Source organism: Elgaria multicarinata, chromosome 11 (assembly GCF_023053635.1).
Source record: "Elgaria multicarinata webbii isolate HBS135686 ecotype San Diego chromosome 11, rElgMul1.1.pri, whole genome shotgun sequence".
In the NCBI taxonomy this organism is placed as follows: Eukaryota; Metazoa; Chordata; class Lepidosauria; order Squamata; family Anguidae; genus Elgaria; species Elgaria multicarinata.
The window spans coordinates 1,737,627-1,757,414 of record NC_086181.1 but is presented as its reverse complement, the minus strand read 5'-3'; the positions used below and the strand labels follow the sequence as shown (position 1 = coordinate 1,757,414).

The window sequence follows — 19,788 nt, the reverse complement described above, 5'->3', positions numbered from 1 at the left end:
CCAGCACTCCAGCCTATCAAGATCACTTTGAAGTTTGTTTCTGTCTTCCAGAGTATTAGCTATCCTACCCAATTTTGTGTCATCTGCAAATTTGATCAGCGTTCCCTACACCTCCTGACAAATCCATGTTGGATTCTAGTAATCACTGCATTGATTTCAAGGTGTTTACAGATTGACTTCTTTATAATCTGCTCCTTTATAATCATTCCCAGGGAGGGATGTCAGACTGACTGGTCTGTAGTTCCCAGGTTCCTCCTATTTGCCCTTTTTGAAGATAGGGACAACGTTAGCCCTCCTCCAGTCGTCCGGCACCTCACCCGTCTTCCATGATTTTGCAAAGATAATAGACAAGGGTTCTGAGAGTTCTTCTGCTAGCTCCTTCATTACTCTTAGATACAGTTCATCGGGCCCTGGAGATTTAAACTCATTCAAGGAAATTAGGTGTTCTTTGACCATTTCTTTATCAATCTCAAACTGCAATCCTGCCTCCTCAACTTCTGCTTCACTTTTTCCAGGAGGGGGGTCATAGACCCGCTTTTAAGAGAAGACCGAGGCAAAGTAAGAATTGAGCACTTCAGCCTTTTCTTTGTTGTCTGTTATCAATTTACTCATTAAGCAGTTGAACCACCCACTGATGATCTATTTAGATGTCTCACTAGTTAGTTATCCAATATGGAATACTTAAAAGAGGGATTTCTTGCATTGTATTTTGATCCATTGTAATGATTTTTGTTTATCCTTGGTTTTTGTCTTCCCTGTATTTTGTCTTTTGTGAAAAATCTTGCAAAATCTGTAATCCACCAGCAAATGTATTTGCGTTGTGAAGCCTTAGCCACAGATGATCTAAAAGAATCTAGCAAGCTTAAGTTTTGTATTGCTTTAAGGGGGGGAATGTTAGCATAACCACCTCCATTTTTAACAGGAAACTGTAAAGTCTCTATTGCATACCAAGCAAAATGTCATGATGCCCTGTATGAGAATGTCTCCTTGTGTGCATCCTTGTATACTTCTTGTCTAATATAAACAAGAACTCTGGCTCCTGTTTTACTCCAAGTGCTGCTGTGTCGAAGTTAACTTCTGTTACTTGCTGTCAGGCCAAAAGTATTGTTTACAGAACTGTTTAGCATAATTAGCTATGCCCCAGTGTTATGTTCTGATTGGTTAATGCTGCTACTGGGCCCTGCCCCTTGAAAGTTCAAATATTGTACCGTATTCCCTATGTCTTTTGTCTGATTGCTCCCTTTGAAGAGACCAGGCCTTGATTACTAATCAATAAAGTGCTTTTGAACCCTCTGTCGCTGGAATGGTGGAGTCGTGCTTAAGGGCTGTTTGGATTTCGTCCTTGGGTGAAAAGAACATTGATCTAACAGTAGGACTGTTACATGGTCAATAATACTACCACCTCCTTTGCTTAAATAAGTATAACGACCTCTAGATTGGTCCATGGAACTTCCATGGAGAGTGTATAGATTATGATAATATAAAAATTCTGCAAACTTTAGCCCTGCTTATTGTATTTATTATCCACGGACATATGGGCTGTTAGGAAAATATCTTCCAGCTCAAGGCCCAGTGGTTGCAGAAGACCCTCTGAAGCTGCTCCTATTCAGGCATTAAAATCCCCGCAAATAAAAATAAGTGCATTTGAAGACTTCTGGGGTATCTGTTCCAAGAGAAATGTTATATCCTTCTATGCCTTGTCAGCCACTAGTGAGCAATTGGTGGGGGGAAAGTAAGTATTTATACATTAGAGGATATTTCCATCTTCAGTTTTAATTTGTAGGGATAAAAGGTAGTTACTTGGAGGTCTAAAGTCCATCATCTGGGGTTCTCCTGCCAACTCTATTGAAATAAAGGTTACTAACTTCCAACTTCCTCAGCCTTTTTTACATTTCTTTATAGCTGGCTGACTAAATGATGTATAGCTCTGGAGATATGGTGGGTTGTGTTCATGGCACCATGTCTTTTGCAGACAGACTATATCTTATTGTTGGAGCATTCTAGCAAATTCTTTATTCACCAATTTGTTTCCCCAGCCTGCCAGGTTACAGGAAACTATACCCAGCCCTTTCTGGTTGGTACCTAGTCTTGGAAATGATTTGAAGGTCTCTGGGTTTTTTAAATTTGTTCTTTTATAATTGCCCCAAGGTCTAGAAATATCTTGAGCAGTTGACTGTGAAGGTCTGTCCAATCTCTACAAAGTGGTTTGTTTGTGAAATGGGGATTTTGATCCACAGACCTACTGGGATATATCCTATTTCCTACTTTAGAGCTAGGGCGTATGTTCTTCCTTTCACTTCGATGGTGATGTATTTGAATATTGTTTGGGTAGGTAACAAATGAGGAGATCTTATAACTAAGATTCTCCCAACTCCTACCACCCCAATTACCATCTTTAAGTTGAGTTTCTCTTTCACTCTCTTGTAAAGGCAGTGGGGAATTCATGATTCGTTTTGGGATTGTATTAGTTCAAACACTAGCTCTCTAACAATAAACTTGTACAGTAAGGACCAAAATTTGCTCCATGTGTCTGGGGCACATCTCCAGACACATGCTCCATGTGTCTGGAGTCCAGGGGCACATCTACACAGCCACTTTACACCACAGTAAATGTGCAGAGTTATGTTTTAGGTCACACGATGTAGTCGTCCATTCGCCACAGCAGCGGCTTTTACCCACGATAATGCGCATATTTGCATTTCCGATTTACCACAACTTTTGGGTTAATGTCTGACTTTGCATCACATTTTGGTTATGTGTCCTTGGAGTTAAATTGCATTTTGACATATGAGCATAGCTTTGATGTGATTGGCCAATTTCCTGCCTTCCCACTTATCGGCTACCTCGCTTGCTGCCTGTTTGCCATCTTTGTTGTTGTAAAACTGAAAGTGAAAATGGCACAAAGGAACGGGCTGGGCAGAAGAAAGGCAGCTGGGAGGCAGAAGGGAAAGGATGAAGCCCCAGGGTGGCAGCTCGCTACAGCCGGTGCCACAGCAACAGGCAGGCAGGCAAGCTTGAGCTGTGAGTGGAAACTGCTGCTCACTTCCATGCAACTGGAAGCACGCAGCGCACCAATGTCAGGCACAGCCCGGCTCCCTCGGGACATGACAAATCCGCCCCCTCCCCTGGAGCAGGAAGCCCAGGCTGGAGGGATGGAGGGAAGCGCACGTGAGTGGGGAGTCATGTCCAGAGAGGGCCTCCTGTTCATTTGGGATGGGGCAGGCAACAACCACAGAGGGCCCACTGGCAAGGAGGCAGCGGCTGGTCTGGAGCGAGTGGCTTGCCAGGGCCAGCCCTTGGAACGGTTTCAAGGCAAAGGCTCACTCTGGGCCTGTGGTGTTTCTCTGAGAGGCCCTCGGTCTGCTGGAAGCAGGGCAGATCAAAGAGGCCTGCACAAAATCCCCTCTCTCTGCCGGATCCCACCCACCCCTGACCTCCCAAGGCCGGGCTGGAGTTGGCATCCAAACTCCCTGGGGGGGCTTCCACACACAGTCTTCGGGGCGCCCCGAAAGCGCTTCAGGGCGCCCCGAAAGTCCTAGTGTAGCTACCTGGTCAGAAGAGACGGAGGAAGAGGCGGCGGCGGCGAAAAGTTCCCAGGGCTCGGCGGCTTCCTTGCCGCCGAGCCCAACTCCCCACCGGCCTCCTGCTGCCGGCAAAAGAGCCACCCGGGTTGGAGAGCTTGGCGGACCGCTGAGCTCTCCAACCCGGGTGGCTTTTCGCTGCCGCTGCCTCTTCCTCCGTCTCTTCTGACCAGGTAGCTACACTAGGACTTTCGGGGCGCCCTGAAGCGCTTTCGGGGCGCCTCGAAGACTGTGTGTGGAAGCCCCCTCGGTGTGTTTGCACAGCCGGGCTAGAAAAACGGCCTCCGCATATACAATTTATTGTTTTGCTTGTCCCTCCTTCGTTGCAGATGTGCAGCATCACATACACTAAAACAAAAATTATACATCGCTGTTGCTGCTGCAGTGTGACGTTCATTGACTAATTTGAATAAGCTAAAAATCGGGTTAAAATTTAATGAGAAGCAATTCCGCTGCTGAATAGACGAGGGCCAGGAAGGTTAGTTCAATACTGCCTCTTTTCCCATTTTGTGACAGGCATTTACAATGCACGCCACTTCCTAAATACAGGAATGCCCCCAGGATGGATTGAATTCCTGCTAAGAGTTCTTGCTGTGATCTTATTATCCTCCCTAGTTTCTTCACTTGCCAGTTAAGTATAACCACCCACAGATCATCTGAAATTCTCTCCCCAAAAGAGCCATTTTTCAAAATAGATTTTATCCCCTATTCTTTATGGTTTCAGGTGCAACTGATTGCCCAGTGCTCTCGACAGGAAGGGTAGAGGGCTGCCATGAAATATCCAACAATTGATCTATTGGTATAAGATTAGGGCCTAATTGGGTGCAATTTAACAGAGTACTCCTGTATTTCACTTAGGCGATGTCAGGGGCAAAGTCAGAGTAGTCATGAACTAACTACAGCCTTGGATCAGATGGGGTGAAATTAAGGCTGGAAAAGGAGCCATCAGAGCTAGCCTCATGCTCAATTTGGTTAGAGTGAGGGCATGTTTCTGAGTTGGTTTTCCAATCTTGAAAGATATTATTTAATTCTTTAAATACTGAATCTGTAGAGAGCTTCTCACCCTTTGACCTGTCCTTAACATGGTGGTCCACCAGACTATCTTCATCCTCCCTTCCCTGGGTCAGCAAGCCTGTCTGGGGTGCCACTGTCAAAATCCTAAACTCTACTAACCCAACCAGTGTTCCAATAATGGTTTTCAGGCCAGAAACCTCCTGTTGCAACACATCCATTTTATGAAATATTTTCTCTGCTGTTTGCTTAGATAAAAAGCATTGGTCTCTTAATAAACCACACAGTGTAGGGGTTTAACTCTCTGTATCTACTGGATCAACTTTACTTAATTTCTTTCTGAGTGTGTTTAATGTTTCTTTACATGAAGTGGTTTGTGTTTCTAAGGCTGATGGGCAGTCTACACCTCTCTCTCTGCAAATGTTGGGCCAATTGACCAGTTAGCTGGAGATTTGTTAGAAGGGTATGTGGTTGGATCTCCCTCCTAAAAGGTGGTATCTCCTGCTATTGACTCTGCACTGTCACCATTTAGTGAGCCAAAGTTGTCATTTGAAGGCAGATCTGCAGTTTCTTGATCCATCCAATGCTCATTCTCTACTAAATCTATTCCTCCTGTCACGGAATCATAGTAGTCCAATATTGATTTCAGAACTAAGTTGGGCAATGATTTTTTGGTTGAAGCTTTTTGAAACTGGGCCTGGGTGATAACCATACTTAATGGTGGTATATTAATAATAAATTATACAAAGTTGTCAAAACAATGATAAAATAGAAATTAAGAAAGCAGCATGTAAAATAAACTCCAAGATTTAAAAGAACAAAACATTTTTTATATAAATCTTGAAACAGCAACCTCACTAAGAATTCTAAAATTAGGATATAGTGTGTATAAAATATGCCCTAAGAGTAAAAGGAAAAATGAAATAATATATAAATCCTAAAATAGGTAAACTTACAAGTATTCTAAAATAATTATAATTATAATTATAAATAATAATAATAATAATAATAATAATAATAAATTTATTTCTTACCCGCCTCTCCATCCTAAATTAAAAATAGGTCATATAAAATAAGTTCCAAAAGTTAAAAGATCAATTGATCTAAAACTTAAAATTAGTAAAATCTCTGAGAGTTCTAAAAAGAAATGGTTTACTATTAGTAAATTTCTAAAAGTGCAAGGGTCTTACGCCCACCTTTACAAAGAGGCACACCCACCCAACAAGTAAATGGGCCATTTGTTGCCTCTGTAGGAATTGAATCTGTTCATAGTTATCTCTGATGGGCAATTGTTTGTGCTAACAGGCTGCTGGAATGGAAGGGGCAATAACAGGTACTAGAACCACAAGTGGTCACTCTTCTTCCCCTTAGACAGTCAGACAGATCTCAGCTTATAGAATCATAGAATAGTAGAGTTGGAAGGGGCCTATAAGGCCATCAAGTCCAACCCCCTGCTCAATGCAGGAATCTACCCTAAAAGCATTCCTGACAGATCTCTCACTCCCTTCTGCCAAGGTGCAGCCTTTTGTAATAACTCCTTCCTATAAGAACTGGAATATCTTTTGAAAAGCCTCCTTAACAAGTTCAGGACACACTATGACAATCCTTATCTTGCTTCTCCTCCCTCTTCCCTTAGCTGCAAAGGCTTTTCCAAAGAAGAAAATCCAGCAGGAGGAAGGCTATGAAATCGCACCCATCCTGCCCCAGGTGCTGCTCTTAACTTGCACCAGGAGAGGGGGGGCTGACTCACACTGAGCCAGCAGTACGAACTCAGAAGGAAGTAAATATTGGCAACTCAGCTTCCAGATGAATAAATCTGCAGCTTGGTCTCTGGAGGGTAGACTAGGTGGAGATTCACAGAGAAAATGACATCAGCAGCTCAAGAGTCTTATCGAGTCGGCCAAAGAAAGAGCAAATCAGTGGCCTGATATGGCTGGAGTCAAACAACACGGTGGAGGCGGCACAGCAAACAAACTCCTTCAGCTGAGAAGCAAACTCATATTTGGACGCCAGTGCTGGCTTCAGCATCAATGTCAACAAACAACGAGGAAAGAAAGAATCCAAAGTTTGTGGTCGGAGAGATCAGAAGTTCAAAAAAGAAACTTGAGAATCCAATGGAGGAGGTGAAGATAATAACAGAGAAAACCAGCCAGCTAATAAGGCTCATCTTGAAAACTTTCAAGGACAAAACCACAAACAAAAAATAATCAGAATAGACGCGAAGCACTCGGAGGAGGAGGAGGCTGCTCAGAACACCCAGCTTGATTATGATCATAGTTTAGGATTTCTATTCATACTGTGTTCATGTCCTCTAGGTGGCATTGCTTAATTTTAACAGAATGCTATTTCTCCATGGTGTAACTCCCATTTTCCCATGAAGAAGTGAACGGGTAGGGAGCCTTTTGCAGAGAAGCAGGGGCTGCCTATAGAGTGGCAGGTTGCCTCCGCAATGAACTAAATCCCTAGCTTTTGCTGCGTTGGGGTGGCGATGGCTAATCCCAACACTTCAGCAAAAGAGTGGGGTTTCTGGCAGCCCAACCCCTGCCCAGTCAGACCAGGGTGAGTGCTTCAAATGTTTGAGGCTAGAAGAAGGACTCAGCATAACATGAAACCTCCTTTTCCATCCTCAAATATAGTTTGGCCCAGACAAATGTTTTACTCTGTACAGCACCATGTACATTGATGGTGCTATATAAATAAATAATAATAATAATAATATCGACTTCCTTGTTCTGTATTGCTTGTGGCTATTGTGACTGGGAGGAATTATTTTTGTACTTGGCAATTATTTTGTGTCAAGAAGTTTGGAAGAACTCCAAATGGTTGAGGCTCAAATTAGGTGTCACAGACCTTATTTCACAAAGGAGAGTAGAAGGAGGGTGAAATGTAGGTTAAATTAAACAAAGTGGAGCTCTTTCCCCTTTAAGAGGGCTATTTTGCACTCAGGTCCTTATATAAAATAATATGTATGATGAAGATCTAAATGATCATGAACATTAACTTTATGAGGCTCTAGACTACTTTTTTCTTAAACAGCAAAGCTGACTTTCCCATAGTAAACTTATTTGACAGCTGAGGGAAGTTTCAGAACCATTTGCAAAAGAACAAGAGATGACTGCCTGTCCAAAGTTAAAAAGAAAAGAAAAGCCTATTGTGTGCAAGCTACTGAGATAAAGCAGTCTTTTGAAACCTAGCCTGTATATGTATTGTTGGTTACATGCTGCTGTTCCCTGTTGCTTCAGAACCCACAACAAGAAAGTTGGAAGCTTCGCCTGGGGCAGTGGCTCCCTCATAATTCTTCCTTAATCCTCTGTTACCCTTTTCAACAAAGCAACAACAGTGACTTACGTGACAGAGCACTGGGCAAAAGCGAGGTAGTCCACCAACACATCAAGTCCCTTGTTTTCCTCATTCAGGAACTCCTGGACCCAGCTATGGAGGGAGGGAGGAGAAATTATTAATTGTTATTAATTATTATTATTATTAGTAGTAGTAGTAGTAGCAGCATCGCTAGAATGAATTATGAGAAGAGTAGCACACCTGTCTTTCTCCAACTTTGAGTTTATCCCCATATTTCTCCAGAAAGCCCTTTATGTACTTTTTCATTCTTCTTTTTTATTATTATTATTTTATTATATTATTGCATTTATATCCCGCCTTTTTTCCTGCAAGGAACCCAAGGCGGCATACATAATCCTCCTCCTCTCCACTTTATCCTCACAACAACAACCCTGTGAGGTGGGTTGGGCTGAGAGTCTGTGACTGGCCCAAAGTCACCCAGTGGGTTTCCATGGCCGAGTGGGGACTAGAACCCGAATCTCCTGATTCCCAGTCCAACACTCTAGCCACTACACCACACTGGCTCTCTTTTGAGAGTACTGTCTAGACAGAGGTTGACAGTACTTCCTGAAACACTAGCTTTCTATATGCAGGGAACATTTGATGGAGCATTCAAACATTGTAGTGCTACAGTTTTGTAAAAACTATATTACACCAAGTTTGCAAATAGCCACTTAGTTACCTATTGTAAGAATTGCCTCTACTACAGAATGTTTTTGTAATTGTTCCTCCCCTGCCCACCGCCTTTCACACTAGCAATGTTCCATAAAATACTTATGTAGGCACATATGGATAAGTAGGCTAATAAAAATGGTGTGACCTAATAGGTTTTCTGGATTTATTTATTTGAAAAATCTATAAAACGTAGTGCTGTGCTCCACTTCTCTTCAGTTCTTAGAAGAGATAGTGGAGCAGGGTGCTTCGCCTCCGTTATAGGCGGAGGAGAAGTGAGTCAGGTGGCTAGTGAAGCATAGTGAAGAGAAGCGACCACAAGAGGATCCATCCACTTTTCGCGAAGCACTCCGCCTGCCATTTTGGATATTTTTTCCCATAGGATTGCATTGCGGAAAAGATTAGCACATAACTTTTTTGTTTTGAAACCCACATTCCTAAAATGTACTGTGCTTAGAGAGTGGTGGTTGGGGGCCATTTGTGGAGATGTTCAGACATTTTCGTCCTGTGGTTTGCTTGCTATTAATTTGTTTAGAATGGCTAAAAGTGGGGGGGGTTTAACATTTTTTCAAAGCCATGATAGGCAGATTCAACTCCCAATCATGATGAGAAGTGATCACCTCATGTGAAGCATCCTCCAATCCCAGTGTTGGAGGGGGGATTAAGGCAGACCCACCCAGAGACCCTTTTCCTTTCTGTCTCTTTGTGGGGTTGGAGTTCATGGAGAGAGGAGTTAGTTCTGTGCTGCAGCTGTGTTTTGGAGGAGATATAGGATTAGGATTTAGCTTGGGTTGTGTGTTTGCTTGTTTCTGACTGTTCGCTTAGCTTGCTCTGTGTTTTTCCCTTACTTCAATTTATATAAACTTTTAATTTTCCATTTCTGGAGTGTTCGTTTCTTTGGTTTCCCAACCCCACCCCAACCCCTTTTAAACCCTGTGTTCTGTGACTGTGTTTCATCTTCCTTCTTTCTTCTATATAAAAAAAGTTTTTTAAAAAACTGTTTTTTTTATCCTCTCTTACTCTGTGTGTGAGTGTGTGTTTCTTTGGACTGTGTGTGATTGTGTGAGTGTGTTTGCCATGCACTGTTAAGTGCAATAAGCATTCAAATAAAGTTTGAGGCATTCAAATAAACTTTGTGCAAAGCATACACACTTGTCCCATTTCCCCAAATAATAAATGTATTTATTATTACTATTATTATTATTATTATTATTATTTATAATAATTATTCATCATGATTATGAGAAAAGGCAGCAGGCGCCCATCTGTGCCTGGGTGTGCTGAAAGCAGTGGTGGTCAAGGCAAGGCTGGAACCAGTAAGCAGGCAGCCTCTCCTGCTGTGAAAATCAAACGGGCAAGTCCTTGGCTGGCTGCTCCTCAACAGAAACAGGAGAAGAAGCAGGCAGATGCACCCGCTTCTCCAACTTGCACCCGGCGTTCTCTATTTGAGGGTGGGAAAAGTGCCCCTTTGCAAGAGGCAGGCAGCTGCAGCATTAGTGTCGTTGTGGGAGGAGGAGGAGGAGTATCCCCAACTCCTTCATTATTGATTGAGGCCACGAGCCCGCTGATGGACCTGTCTCCAGACCTCATAGACGAGGTCCTCAGCACAGTGGAGGGGCAGGAGGAGGAGGAGGAGGAGGTCCTCCAGGAAGTGGGTGATGAGGAGGAGCAGCTGGCTGAGGCTCTCTCCCCAGTCTCATCCAAGCCCTCTTCCTCTGTACCCCTGTTTCTGTGGCAACACCAGAGAGCTTAGGTGGGCAATTGGTGTCACCATGGAAGCGAAAGACAAGCATAGGGTGGGACCATTTTGAGGTGGGAGTGGATCCTCGCTTTGCTGTCTGTCGCCACTGTAAGGTCTGCCTAAGCAGGGGTTCAGCTACAGAGCATTATGGAACCAGCAGCCTGAAGGTGCTTCTGCAGAGGCATCTTGCTGTGGAAAGAGGCGGGCACTTCCAAGGCGACTGGTTCCAGGGGAAAGCAGAAGGCTACTGCTGCTGCTGGCACTCTAAGCTCTCCATCTTCCATCCCCACGAGGGTTAGGCAGGCCACCCTCGAGGACATGGGGGTGATGCAACTTCCGGTGGCTGAGTAACATCTGGAGTCCCGAGCTCCCGGTCGTTGAAGTGTTTATAAGAAAATATCTCACTTCTGAGAGCAATTAAGAGTGAGTACATTTTGACAGAGTGAAGCGAAAGCCTCTGGCACTGAAAGCAAAAGGAGCTGGAGTTTTAAGAGGGAGATAAGGGGAGAATAAATCAGTTTTGTTACCGGTCTGAAACTGGCGTTTGGTGTGTGGCCGAAAACTGATGTCTGGAGACCCTAAATCTTCCACTAAAGTTCGGAAAGTATATAAACAACTTGAGCTGCAGCGCTGGAGTAGACACCCCTCAGATAGGAATTTGGCACGTTTAGAAAGGATCGGCGATAAGGAGCAAGATAAGAGTGACACGGAAGCGGAAGTAGACGATCCTATGGCTACTGGGAATCGGAAAGGAGTCAAGGCAGCTCTGGTTGCTAAGAAGCCAGATATGACTCCAGAACAGATGCTGGGGAGTGTCAAGAGAGCTGATAAGGGATGAGCTACAAACATTCCGTAAGGAAGAAGCAGCAGCTAGAGAAAAACTGCTAAAAGGGCTGGTTTGCAATATTGGCCTGGAATGGCAACAATCCTTGGCTCACTTACTTGTGACCGCAGAAATGTCTGCCTGCCTGCCTGCCTGTGCCCGCCTCTCTGCCCACCTGCCTGGGAGCCATCCTTGTGGGGTATCTGGATCTGCTGGGACTGACTTCCCCAGAAATTTATGGCTTACCTGTGCAAGGTACCTGCTCCTTTGTGACTGCCTGCCAATGCCCGCCTGTGCCCGCCTCTCTGCCCGCCTGCCTGTTCCTGCTTCCCCACAGATCTATGGCTTAGTCGTACATCGTGTGCCTGCCTCTCTGCCCTGCTGGTGCCTAGGAGAGGAACTAGATGATGGGCTTTGTGGGTCATGCTTGCTCCCAGTGCTACAGGGCCATAGCCACCTGCTCCCTCTCCTCCTCTGTGCCCTCCTCACAGGGACAGTTTGTGCGTGTCTTGCTTTGACTCAGGGGATTAGTCCTTCCTGCACTCACTCTGTTTAGACTTCTTGAAGTTCCAAGTAAATTTTTGAAGTGTGGAAGAAAATTCATATTTAAATACTCCCCAACTCATGGCATGTTGGGATTTCCTTTGAAATGGCCATGAATAAGGAAAGCCCATTTAGCTGTCTGCAGCTTTAAAAATCCCTGAGATATTTGGATTTCTGAAAATGGGGTGGGGGATTTTCAAATATTCCCCCCAAATCACTGGATGCTTGGATTTCCATCAAACTGGGCATGAATGTGGATACATGGATAAGCTCTCATGGTGGTGATTTTGAGGTTTCTAATGTGAAAACTGATGGAGATCTAGAAAAGGATTGTTAGTGGTTGAGAGTTAAATGTTAAAAAATCACTAAAAATCAGGGCATGTGTGGATTGGCTTGAAACTTGGCTTGAATGTGGATCTAGATGGCATCTCTGAGGGTGCCCACTTTCAAGTTTGTATCTGTAAAAATGTTGGAGTAAATCCCATTTCTGAAAATGGGGTGGGGGATTTTCATATATTCCCCAAAAATCACTGGAGCCTCGGATTGTCTTCAAACTGGGCATGAATGTGGATACATGGATAAGCTCCCATGGTGGTGATTTTGAGGTTTCTAACACTTACAGTGACAGAGATATAAAAAGGGGTGTGAATCAGGGTTAGGGGGTGATGCTTAAAATATTAAAAAATTGCTAAAAATCAGGGCATGCTCAGATTGTCTTGAAGCTTGGCAGGAATGTGGATCTAGGTGGCATCTGTGAGGGTGCCCATTTGCAAGTTTGTATCTGTAAAGATGTCGGAGGTATTAGCATTTCTGAAAATTGGGTGGGGGATTTTTTAAATATTTGCTGAAAATCAGTGAATGCTCAGATTTGCTTGAAGCTTGGCATGAATGTGGATACATGGGTAAGCTCTCATGGTGCCAATTTTGAAGTTTCTAGCATTAACAGAAAAAAACATTATAGGTGTTTGGATTTCAATGCAAGTCTATGGGGGGGAAACGGAGCTCCGATCCGGATCCGGAACTCCGCAGTGAAGCAAAGCGGACCATAGGCGGATTGATGTGGGGCAGAGTGGACCCAATCTGGAAGTTGTGGATCGGGATCCGGAGCGGATCGAGGGGTCTGTGCACAGCCCTAATAAACAGTGTATTCATTCCAAAAAAGAGGAGAATTATCATAACTGCACACTACTAGGGCTGACCAGAGGGAGAATTAATCAGCAGATAAACAATATAGCAGCATTGATCAATGGTACTAACCCAATATAGTTTGTTCTCAGAGATATCTCTAGCTCCCGAAGAACCTGGGTGGACTCTTGAACCCGCCTCTTAAACTGTATGAAGAAAGCAAATCAAATCAAAAATCCTCCACAAGTTAAAAGGTTGGTATAACAGTGACATTTCTTGCCAAAATTCTTACTTGTGTTGTAGCCAATATATCACTTTTTGAACTCAGGTCCCCAAAAGTATCCATGTTTAAGGATCAGAACACATATGTAGCACTTGCACTTGTGCATTTAAATAAGGTTTCTTTGCAATAAAATGTGAAGGGCATGGGCCTGCTCCATCCCCAATTTCAGCTTCCTTATTTATTATAGAAAGGGAGGCAAACAGATTATTGTTGTTGTGAACACGTGCACACACAAAAGGGAAAGTATCCACTGAAACAACTACCAAAAGGGAGACTGGGTCTCAAGATGCTGTTACTTATATATTTGGAGCCCAATATGTTTCAGCTAAAACAGCTTATTTACAAAAAATGTGAAAAAAATAATTAATTAGAACAACCAAAAACTGTAGCCAGTAAACATCACATGTCAAATATATATCAAGATATGCAGATGTTTTATGAAAAGCTCTATATAAATAAATAATTAACAGCATCTTGGGACAAATTTATTGGAAAGGGTCAAAACCATCAGCACTGAAAGCAAATGCCCCAAATAAAGGCTGTTACTCAAATACATGTCAGGATTCAAATTTAAGAAATCCAGTTTGGACCACAGGAATCATTGAGGAGTTTCTTGCAGGAATGCCCTGGCGTGTGCCATTCATAACTGCTTGTGCTGCAGGAACATTTCGACACTTAAACATGGACACACTTTATTGCCTCCCAAGTCCAACATTTAGCCCCTTTTGCAGACTTCTGCCGCCAGTTAAGTAAATGATGCAAACCAAACACACAGGCACAAGCCTAAGGGAATACAAGCGCCAACATATGCATAGCTGGACACTTTGCATCCTGCCCCACTATGCCAAGTTTGGTGCTAATGGCACACCTGGATACCTGGCCCTGACCAGAAATCAAATTGTGAAATACCTTTGCTCAATCTATGTTTACAAAGACTACAGAGATGAACAAAATTGCAGCTTGTCTGGCTTGCTGTACATTCTGCATTGCACTGCAAACCTTCCAAAAAATATTAATTCAATGACAGCATGCAAAATGGACATTTCTGCTCATGGTGAGAGATTCTGGGTAGAATTGGACTCAGTTGCATTTCTTTACAAAAAATATCCTGGTAACAACAGAAATTAGGTATTAAGGAAGGAAGGGAGGGGAGGGAAAGGGAGGAGAATTATGGTAGAGAGAAAATGGAGAAAAGATGCATTTAGCCGTGAACCTCACATTGGTCATATGCCAAGAGGTTGCTGAACCATGCTGGTGATCTTTCATTTAAAAATAGCATCTTCTGCAAAACATTTTCACTTTCACATTGGGACAGAGAGAAATTTGGGGGAGAAAGTAAAATTTGATCATGGTTACATTAGACAATCATAAGTCACCTTTCCACTGAATCCACCAGTGTCCAGATAGCTCTTCAGTTTCTGGATGTAGGCAGAAGGTGGGTTCTTGACCTGGAACCTTTCCTGTGGGTGGAAACAAAAGTGATAGGAGAGTAACAACACCGTTTTTATTAGCTTAAGGAAAATATTTAAGAGTGAGATCCAAAGAAATAAGCATACAGAATATACATACATGTAGTGACCACTGGACAGGGAAACCCAGATTTTTGGTAACAAATCTGGGAAGGCGGGGAATTGTGAAATTTGAATGGCCCTTTACAGCTGCCATAGTTTGTAGCCATAGATATAGTAAAAGCGGAGGTGCCATGATCTTAAACAGGGCTGCTGCTGCTGCTTCTGCCTCAATGCACGTGCGCTTACTCCCCCACCAACACCTCATTGGAAGGGCTTTCTGTAAGGGCAGGGGGTGAGTGAACGGGCACTTCTTGGTGGAGGAGGAAGAGGAGGCTGATGCCCAATGCATTTGACTTAGCAAAAAGAGAAGGGGAGTTCGAGGAGCAAGGAAAATGATAGGAAAGAGACCTGGGCCGAGGGAGGGGGCAGTGGAGGAATTTTATTGGCCCCTGTTTGAGATGGTAAATTGAAAAGAAAAGCTGCCAAGTGTGAAAAGTTTCTTATTAAAAGTTCCCTTCCCTCGTGCAGCCAGTGGCATTGTGTCCTTGCTTTGGGGGATGTTAGACAAACAAACAAACAAACAAGGGATAAGTTGTATACTGCGTGAGGCTGCATGTCAAGAGATCCACTCAGATATTTTTATACCTTCCAATGGTCCAGACTAATGTTTACCTTGAAAATATGGGTTTGGAACTCTGTGGGAGTTAAAGAAGATGGGGCAAAGGAGTTCCAGGGATAAAGCTAGTAAGAAAGCATTGTCTTTTTTCCCACCCCTAAAAGTAATTACTACCTCCTAAGAAAATGTACATGACAGAAAATCCCCCCCCCCCGATTAAACAGATGACTTTATCAAGGCTGAATATATTGCTTTGCTTTCCTCTCAATAGTTTCTATAAGAGAAAACTCCATAACAATCTGTGAAAATATATCAACCCTAAAAACACTTATTAGGAAGTAAGCACCATTGAACACAATAATATTTCTGTGTTAAAAATTCATAGTCTTGCACTGTAAAATAACTACTTCAAGGGGTTACTCAAGCTGCACATCTGCAAAGAACTTTACCAATAAATAACAACAGCACTAATTTCTGTGTACTGTCATAGTCATGTACATTGCTGGGTCCCGGTGATAGTTCAATTGAAGTCAATTTGATTTAGCTCACTAAGCAGGAGACTTGTTGGTCCCTGGCCAATGGCCAGTTGGCCACTGTGTGAACAGAGTACTGGACTGGATGGACCCTTGGTCTGATCCAGCAAGGCTCTTCTAACCTTCTTATGCTTAATTCTATTTGGGCCATCTCTCCCCACCCTACATGCACATGAAATTGATTGCGCAAAAAATCCAAAGGGTTCCATCTTTAAAAGCAGCCCAAAAATAATTTAAAATAGAAATAAATTTTAAAAGGAGAGGAAGGGCAGGTGGATGTGGGAGAATATAGCACTAAATTGACTTGTGAGGGATGGAAAACCTACAGAAGGATACCAGTAACTCCAGAATCCACTTTCGAGGATCTGGGAGTGCACCCATTGGCCCAGTTCAGATGACACTTTGGGTTTTGTGGTTAACGTAACCATGGCCACCTGTGGTTACACTAACTACATGCAAAATGGGTGCAGATGACACCATTAACCCTTTTGTGGTTAAAATTTCCTTAACCACAAAAGGGTTAATGCAGCACCTGAGTCCTCCATTGGGCAGAAATCATAGAGCCCAAAGTATAGAGCATTTGAAATTGCCATGGCTGCTCTATACTTTGGGCTCTGTGCCCATTGAGGGTGTGCTGGGGGGAGGTGAGGTTTTTTGTTTTGTTTTTTATTTTAAAATTGCCCATCGGGGTGGTGGTGGCTGGGCTGGGGGGAGGGCAAGGTGTATTATGATTTAAGTTAGTGTAAGCAGCTGTAAAGCATAGACTACTACACCTTATGGCATCTTGAAGGATCTATACTATAGCATTAATCCACAACTCTCTCATAAAATGACAATGATAGTTCAGCATATTGAAGCTGAGATCCAGATCACAGAACCACTTTGAATTCTCCGAAGGCTTTCCAATAAATCCACTGACCTTTTGAATCTATTTGCTCTTGCACCAATGGGCACGGTGGGGTGGGGTGGGGGAGGAGAAGGGTTTTATTATGTGTATCTGCATGTAGATTAACTTTATCTCTTTAGTTCCTATCACTAGAAATGTTAAAATATTTTAGCAGTTTTCATATATTTCTTTGGGCATGCAGGCAGAAAATTTCATGTTGAAGTATTGGCAGTTTTGACTTTCAGAGAATGAATGTGTAGTTGTCCTTATGTAATAAACCAGTCACAGCTTAATGAGAATGCTGGTGTCTCATAATATGATGTAATTGAACGCAAGGGGAGTATACATAGGTAGGCGGCTCTTGACTGCTCCTTAAAATGGTATGGAATTGGCTGCACATAAAGAGTCCATGAACTGTACAGAACAACTAACATTCTTTCTCTTGAGTAACCCCTACAGAATTCCCCATTTGCCTTTTGTTTATTCACAGGGATATCTGGTCACTCGACAAAAGAGGGCAGGCCTCCTGAAGCTTTAACTGTTGTGATGAAGAGGGAATTTCACCAGGTGCTGCATGAATGCAAATGACACCTGATAAAATTCCCTTTTAAATACAGCTGCTAAAGATAGAGGAGCTGGAGCCCTGTCCTCCTTTTCAGATGATCACTCTACTTTAAAGCTAGTCAGTGTTCCTACATAGCTTTGCAGACAAGAGAACAACTTTGGATCATTTCACTTGCATATGGTACAGTTGTCATGTAAAATGTTCTTGAATCTTGAATCTCATCTGCTCCTGAAATAAACATGCTTAGAATACCTATACTACCGTATTTCTTCGATTCTAAGACGCCATCGATTGTAAGATGCACACTAATTTCCGTACCACCAACAGAAAAAAAGCTTTGATTCTAAGAAATAATAAACGCACCCGTGATTCTAAGACGCACCCAGTTTTTAGAGATGTTTATATGGGGGGGGGGAGTGCATCTTAGAATCGAAGAAATACAGTAACATGAACATATTATGTAGAACAGGTTTGTCTTAATTGTGAACTGTAGAATTAGACATGTGGCCAAGGCCACACCCCCTTGGGGGCCAGTCATGTCAAGATGGACCCGCCTTGGGGGCTGGACATGTTGGGGTGGGCACGCCTCCTTGAGGGCAGCCATATTATACTCCTTTTTGGTTTCCAAAATATGGTCACCCTACAAAAGACCTACAGTTTACAAAAATCGTTAAGGCTCTATAGTTTTCAACCAAGCACCAAAAAGCAGGTAAAATAGGAGTTAAGTTTCACAAGCCTTAATGCCACATCCTCCCAAAGGTGCTTGGTTGAAAACTGTAGAGCCTTAATGTTGTTTTGTAAACCATAGGTTTTTTATTTAATGAATATATATTCTGCATCCAGGAAATCCAGGAGGCTGCCAATTCAAAGAGGCTGTGTGCTTGCCATGTGCTCCAAGTGCTGAGTGAAAAAGTGAAGGAGGTGTGGTGAGAGTTGCTGCAGGGCCTGAAGGGGAAGGGGCCTGGTTGCTGATTGTTGTTGGCCTCCCAGTGACCTCATTCTGCTTCCTGACTCAGAGATGAGCAGAAGCAGAGAAGAGCAGATGGCCCAGCTGAACAAGAAGCTAGAAAAGGAAGCCAGCTCCCTGAGAGAGAGCGAACAGGGGGAGCAAACAGGAGTTTGACAGGGGGAGTTTGACGGGGAGGTCTCTAAGGGAAAACACAAAACACAAAACACACAAAAAAAAACACAAAAAAATTATTATTTTTTTTAAAAAAAACTTTTTTCTCTTAAGACATACTCATATAGTTCTGCACTTTCAGAGAGGACAGGACCAAGCACAGGCAATTCCACTATAATCAGAAAGGAAAAAAAAAACAGAAATAGACAATACAGATGGAAAGGAGTCCCTAGAGGTGGTGACCTGCAAAGGGTGTGCAATGTTCATGTTTCTGCCTGAGATCAACATGGCGTATACCTGCAACAAGTGCAAGCTGGTGGCACTTTTGGAAAAAAAAGTGAGAGGACTTGAGCGGCGAGTGTCCACCCTCCAAGGAATAAGAGAAGCCGAGGAGTTCTTAGACCCAACAGTGGAACTGCAACAAGAAGCACATGAGATTGAAGAGCAACAGCCAGCTGAAGCAGAAGTGGAGTATGCTGAGGGGAGGAAAGCCAATGAAGAGGAAACTCCCTGGAAAAGAGTGACAGGAGCAGAAGAACTGCACTGGTGGAAGCAATAGAGTTAAGCAACCGCTTTCAGCTACTGGAGGATGACACTGGAGGATAGTTTGCAGAGGAAGAAGTACAGGAGACACCGTGCAACCGTGAACAAGAGGAAGAAGGTCGTCGACCAAGAAAAAGAGAAGAGTAGTTATTGTGGGAGACTCCCTGCTGCGTTGGATTGAAACCCAAGTATGTCGTGAAGACCCAGGAACTCTCCAGGTGTGCTGTCTCCCTGGAGCACAGATTAGAGATGTGACCGAAGCTCATCAAGCCCATAGACACATACCCTTTTCTCCTCATCCATGTGGGAACAAATAATGTCCCCAAGCGGAGCTACGAAGAAATCATGTCAGACTTTGAAGCTCTGGGAAGGAAACTGAAGAACTTTGGGGCCCAGGTAGTTTTCTCATCCATCCTCCCGGTTCTTGGATTAGAAAGGGAAAGAAATCCACTTTTTTTAAAATCCATATTGCCACTCCATTTTTTTGTATGTCCCCAATGACTTTTCATAATAGACTGACCACTTTGTCCGTATTTCGTTTACGCCATCAAATTTTTGGTGTGTTTCTTGCATCGTAATAATATCAGATCTTTCTTTATTTAACATTTGTTCTATTCTCCTTTTCACGACTACCCCCAGACCTTTAACATTAAGCGTTGATACTTTAATTTTTTTATCCATATTTACTCTTTTGATTCTTCTTCCGATCCCGTGTGCTCTGCATCTCATAAACATAAACAACAAAAAACACAAACCCTGAACCCCCCTTCAACTCCCTCCCTCCCACCCTATTAACCCCCCCAATCTCCCATCCCCCCCACCTCCTTCCCCCCCCCATATCCCCGTAAGTCTACCACTCCGGCCATTAACTACCTTAAGGGAGGGGGGAGGCGGAG

General features: G+C 43.3%; 1 protein-coding gene across 2 annotated transcripts in view; it reads right to left on the bottom strand.

Moving 5' to 3' along the window:
- Window positions 1-19,788, bottom strand: part of FMNL1 (formin like 1) — a 223,804-nt gene that overhangs the window by 146,169 nt on the left and 57,847 nt on the right. For both annotated transcript variants that reach the window (XM_063138453.1, XM_063138454.1), the window contains exons 3-5: window positions 14,495-14,578; window positions 12,968-13,041; window positions 7,941-8,024 (exon numbers count right to left, since the gene is read on the bottom strand). In XM_063138453.1, coding sequence (XP_062994523.1) covers window positions 7,941-8,024; window positions 12,968-13,041; window positions 14,495-14,578 — 242 coding nt within the window. The remainder of the gene's footprint in view (window positions 1-7,940; window positions 8,025-12,967; window positions 13,042-14,494; window positions 14,579-19,788) is intronic.